Source organism: Oncorhynchus tshawytscha, linkage group LG12 (genome assembly GCF_018296145.1).
Source record: "Oncorhynchus tshawytscha isolate Ot180627B linkage group LG12, Otsh_v2.0, whole genome shotgun sequence".
Taxonomy (NCBI): domain Eukaryota; kingdom Metazoa; phylum Chordata; class Actinopteri; order Salmoniformes; family Salmonidae; genus Oncorhynchus; species Oncorhynchus tshawytscha.
The window spans coordinates 29,219,462-29,225,461 of record NC_056440.1 but is presented as its reverse complement, the minus strand read 5'-3'; the positions used below and the strand labels follow the sequence as shown (position 1 = coordinate 29,225,461).

The 6,000-nt window shown below is 45.0% G+C and overlaps 1 protein-coding gene across 2 annotated transcripts in view; it reads right to left on the bottom strand.

Annotated features, from left to right (window-relative positions):
- Window positions 1-1,464: 1,464 nt before the first annotated feature.
- The window catches only part of LOC112262894 (phosphatidylinositol transfer protein beta isoform), a 42,579-nt gene continuing 38,043 nt past the window's right edge, over window positions 1,465-6,000 (bottom strand). For both annotated transcript variants that reach the window (XM_024438727.1, XM_024438726.1), the window contains one exon: window positions 1,465-4,175. Coding sequence is in view for 1 of the 2 variants with exons in the window: in XM_024438726.1 (XP_024294494.1) it covers window positions 4,125-4,175 (51 nt within the window). In the remaining variant the exon portion in view is untranslated. The remainder of the gene's footprint in view (window positions 4,176-6,000) is intronic.

Here is a 6,000-nt window from a genome sequence, read left to right as displayed (position 1 = left end):
GGGGTCAAAAGAACAAGGCATGATGCAGGGACTGAGCCAGTAGTTAAAGGCTCACCAACCATGCCTCTTCCTCTTAAACACAGCCTCTCACCATATATGGACAGTCATGTGGAGGGCACAGTGCAGCAACCTGCAGGAAGCATTTAGTCTTCCTTCAGTGTATTAATATATGGACAGTATATACACCACCTGTTTAAGGAGAACTTGTTTTTTTAGAAATAGTACTGAAAATGGAGGTGAGGGGTCAGCCCATTACATTTTTGCCATATCCATGTATTTTAGAGTCAGCATTCTAAATCAATAGCCCCTAACAGGCACCTGGTCCATAGCCGCTAACAGGCACCTGGTCCATAGCCCCTAACAGGCATCAATCCCTGGTCCATTCCTGTGTTCGCCTGTGCGTGCACTTGGGTGTGAGCTGCCTTAAAGTGTGGTTGACTCTGCCCATGTCCCCTTTTAGAAACTGTATTATTTGCCTGTTTTGGTACAGATATGACTTTTTTTCCATCCACATGTGACCATTCTCCACAAACAAGAATAAAACAGTGAATCTCTCCCAGCAGACTTTCTGCTCTTCCTGCTCTCCAGCGCAGACTCTTGTGGCTGCAGCACAACTGACCTCCAGGAGATGGATGTGGCGGTCTGGAGTCACAAATACACTTTAACACTCCCAAGGAAGTGTATGAATGAACTAGATGCGACTCCAGAGGTGTGTGAGCAAACTTCTTTAAGAGGGGAGAGAAAATATTAATTTAGACTTACAACAGTGACCATTTCCACAGCTCTTTGACAGGTTTTTATTTTCTCCATTCAAAACCAGTCTAGGAATGTCATTGTATATTTACTTGATCAACCATTGGGAATTTGGATTCTAATCTGAAACCATGTCATCCATATGTCCAACATCAGAGCCTTCACATGTAATGTACCTCATGGTGGGCAAGGAGAAAAAGACAGTATGAAAGAGGCACAAATATAAGTAAAACATTGACAAACACTGCTAGATGCCTATAGCTCATAGATAATCTCTTACCTGAAAATCCACAGCGACCATACAGTGTGGCAGAATACGAAGGTGCAAATCAACTGACGCTACCTTGTTAGTCAGGCAGTTACCCATCTATTATCTATGCAGACTGAACACACCAGGGCTGTACTCACTTCTCCACATTGTATCAACTGACGCTACCTTGTTAGTCAGGCAGTTACCCATCTATTATCTATGCAGACTGAACACACCAGGGCTGTAATCACTTCTCCACATCGTAGCAAAATTGTTCATGTAGTTCCTCCCCGTTTCGGTCAGTTTCCTTCCGTTCGGTTTCTAGACCCAGTACTCTCAAAATGAATGCCATTTATTAGGCTTCAGTCACACAAACGCGCCCCAAGACGTAGAATAACGAAAGAGATTAAAAGAAACAAACTAGTCAACAGACCATTGCAGAATAAACCACACAAAAGCAGTCCATTTTGTGTTGAAATTTATTAGGTATTTCAATACATTGTGTAGACTTTGTGGCACAAAAATCAGACAGAAAAGGCTAAAGAAAATGTCATACATTCACTACCATGTCCCCTGAATTTCAACAGATCAGAAACATTTAAAAGCATTTTTAAAATTCTTCTAGAAATGTAACAGTATATTTAATAAATCATGATCATACTGTACAGTTTTTCTTGTAAAGACCATCTCCACTCTGTCCTTTCCCCACATCATTGTCTCTACAGTACAGGTCGTAAACCATTGTCCTCTGATACACAAGCTGGGTTGCATCATAAGTTACCATAAGCGTACTACTCAATACAAGCAAGAGGCTGTAGACAGACCTTAAGGCATGAATCATATTCAACACTCCTCTCTTACAGACTTTCTTTGAATGCAAATAGTAACTGATGGGAAATCTGGACTTTATAAGTCCCATTATGGCCTTTTCATGTCCTGTCAGTGACTGACCCCGACATGGGTACTCATGATATATCCTCTCAGTTACGGGGTGCAGGAGAGTTCAGCCATCTTAGTTGTCTATCCGCTGGTGAGTTAGCATTGCCCCTCGGAAGTGTGGGGTTGAGCTAGGGTGGAACAATGCATGTAAACAAATGACATCACCCAGATCCGTTCATACTCTTTGGGTGAGCACTAAACCCATAACTGAGAAGGTTCTCACAATCCCTCTGAGGCTTACATAATATAAAAATATACTATCAATACTGAGCTCTTCATAAAAAAATATTCCATCGGACTTGGCAGCAAGCACGTCTGTTTATAAAAAGAGGCTGAATGGCTGAGGTTGAATGACAAGCTAAGATACACATGATTGTTTATTGTCCCACAAGCACGCCGACATGCACACACTAACATGGAGGCACTTACGTGCTTAAACACACAGAGCAGCATTCAGGCTTTAGCATGGCACTGTCTGACTGGCTTGCTGCTGGGGAGTCATGTCTACATCAGTACAGTATCACTGAAGGGAATAATCACCCCACCACAGCCCAACAGAACAAACATACAGTACATTAGTGCCATATATAAAAGGACCTTGAGAACAGTGAGGTTCGGTTAAAATAGAGGTCATAAAGTCATTGCAAACCGATCAAGCCTAATCTAACCCCCTCGCTACAATGGATGAATACCCTGCTGATCAGTGTCCTAGTAGTAAAGCCTAAATGACCAACTGGTGCCAGTGTGGAGCCAAAAGGAAAGGCATGGTGGTGTAGTAAGGCACAGCGTGGTGCTGAGTGAGTAGGGTTGAGTAGAGTGAATAGCTGCTCGCTCTGTAAACAGGCCCAGTCAGGAGAGGCCTGGTATGGGCCAGGGTGGTGGCCTAGGCGGGCTGGTGGTCTGGTATGGGTTAGGGTGGTGCTGGGTGTCTGTTTACCTGCTGCCCATGTTCAGCAGGATACAACAAGCAGTAGAATTCCATCCCAGAGAACCACAGGAATAAGGCAGGCAGGCAGGCTACAGTTGTGGTGGTGTGGTGGGGAGCAGGGCGGTGTGATCAGGGCGGTGTGAGCAGGGCGTGACAGAGACTGGAGGTGTGTAGCACCATCTATGACTGTTTTTCAGTGCGGTTTCTCTCTGGGGGCATCCGCTAGGGAAGAGCGGAGCGAGTATGGGGAGTGTGGGAAAAACAGTGAGTGCACCCAACACTCCAAAAACAGACACTTTCCTTCAGTTGAAGGAGCCTGCACGGATCTGCCCAGCGTGAGCTTGGGCCAGATCAGTCACCGCAAAGGCATTCACACCTGTGAGTGTGTGTGCGTGCTTGTGTTTAAATGTGCGTGTTTGTACGGGTGTGTGTTTGTGTTCATTTGCATTGGAGTGAGAGTGAAATACCTGTGTGGACAAGATTGTCGGCGTTAATAAGAAGCAGTGCAGAGAGAGGGGGAGAGATTAGGATAGGCACAGGCGCCAAGGGTGTCAGTAATCTCTTAATGAATGCCATGGCAGGAAGGGACATGTAAATGGAGAAAAAAAAAAAACTGACAGGCTCTCTCTCGCCAGCTAACGGAAAACCACAAAGTTATGAACAGCTAGAAGAGGACTGAGGAGAGAAAGGACATTGACTTGAAAGGAATGATCTGGAGAAAATATTTGCAAATACAAAGGAAAACTAAAACTGGCAAAGGCAAAAGGCCACAGAGGAACAATCCTCTTTGACTAGAATAGCAAACTACTTAGACCAACACCTGCCATAATGCAATCAGGCCAATTAAATGCTTAAAAAAATATTCATCTCTATATCAACAACCAAGCAGGCCTCTAAGCATCTATCAAGAGAAGACATAGGGACTAGTCTTTCAACAACATGGAGGTGGTAGCTGGCTTTACAGAGGACATTGTCGCTTGATATCGTTATTAGCCTAGGAGATCAAAATTAACTGGAGCCTTATCAGCGAGGATCGTGTCACTTTCAACAAATTAATTATTCTGTGGATAGAATGTCTATGATTGGGTGCCGGCAGGTCAGGGTGCTGGTCTATTGATCAAGTGGAGCAGAGCCCTCATCCTCCACATCCTGAATCAGTAAGGTAAAGGTGGAACGCAGGGAGCCCGCTTCGCATTCTTCATCATCACCACCTACACTCTTCATCGCTGTTGTTGTTCAAAACCCTCCTCAGTCTCATTCAGCATCGGCAGCACTGGTTCCCCGTACATTACCGTGTTTGCGAAGCTGAGGCGGAGGAAATGGGAGTGGGGAATGGGAAGAAATAAACAGACATTTATTACATCTCTACAGAGCCCAAACATGTGGAGGCAGGTTCTGTGAGAGCATGCGTCAACAAGTGGAATTCTGCAAGGAGAAAGGGTGTTTGTAGCTGTGAGAAACTGGGATGGATGTGGCTGAGAACACCCATCATTCTGTTCACTGACAAACATTAAGTTCCTTAGTCTGCATTAAGAATATCTCTGAAAAATGTACACGTTTCCCTTTGCACACTGCAAACTGTTTTTTCTCCAGGAGAACGTTTCTAAAATGGTTTGTAATCAAGCCCTTGTTTGTCTTGTAGGTAGATCAAGTCATTGTTTTAGGTCCTCACACCCTAAGGCTTTAGAAAGTCAATTAGTGGCTGAATCTGATAGCAGAATACCTTAATGGAACAGTCTAACCACACACTGGCCCTAAACAGAGGACTAGACATCTGATGAAATGTGCATGAGGATTCTACCTACCACTTCTCCATCCTTTCTTCCCTCCCTCCCTCTTTCTCAATCACAGCACAGGCTCCTTTTCAATTGCAGAATTCCATTTGTATGTTAATGAGGCAAAAGGAAGCCATGAAGGGTTTTTCTCCCCCACCCTCCATCCCCAGCACCTCCCCTCTCCCGCCACCAGCCAACCCGTTAGCCCACAAGCAGACAGACAGGCCTGTTAGTGCATCATCTCCAAACCATGGTTTTTCACACTCACAGTGTAGTCCAACCACAACACTTTTGGTCTAAGATCCTGATACACCATTACTACACAACCTTTGCTTGAGCCTCGTTCACCTGAAGCACATGTTCAAAAGTCTATATATAACCTAAAAAGCTTTCTCAGCAATTGAGCTGGACCATCAACAGGAGTTGGGAGTGTTTTGTTGTGGAACTGGTAAAGAGTAGAAACTCTATGCTAGTCGTTATAATGGTATTCCACTCCTACATATGGGTGCTGTCCTCTGGAGCCTTACAGTACTGGCACAGTGTGACCCTGGCGACCCCTCAGTTCTGTGGCCCAGACTAAGCACTCCTCCATGCCGAGGGCCTCTTTGATGGCACCCGCCCGTTTACTTACTCCAGGAGAAAATGGGAAACACATGCAGGATTGGGCAAGATGTAGAGGAAGAAACAGAGCTCCAAATGTTCAGCATTGGTGCCAGGCCAGGAATGCTCGAGCCTGGCCAACTTTGGCCCGTCCGGCCCAGATTCCTCTATTTTTTCGCCATGTACGGCCAAAAGCGCTCACATTGATATTTCAAGTGGGGCCAAGAAGGAGCCAGTAGTAAGGCCTTACTGAGAATGTAATACACAGACAAATGAGTGTGCCAGAATAAGCTGCTTTTTGTGTGTTCGTTCTCCATATTCTCTATGGCGTTTTTTGGACTACAGATACAAGGCCAGAAACCAGTGCTGACTTTTTTTAGTATGGCTTTGACTAGCTGCCAAAGCCTTTTTAAAACCTGCTCTCTCGCCTTGGTTTTGAGAACAGGCTGCACAGATGTCTGCCCTCACATGGGGAGATTGAGTAGGCACTTACACACTGTTCAAGGCAGAGAGCTTTTCGCCATGTCAGCAATACACTTAACGATCTGGCAAATGCTACATATTTCTCTGAGATCTGGTGTTATTGATTAACTAATACAGTCAGTTATGGAAGTTCACGTGAGAACACACATACACACTCACACAAACCGTGGCCCATAAAACCTTGTTATGCTCTAACACCACTGTATAAGGAGTGAAAGCAGTGTAGCCATGCAGCAACACAAAGATAACCCAGTGGGAGGAGGAACTAACAT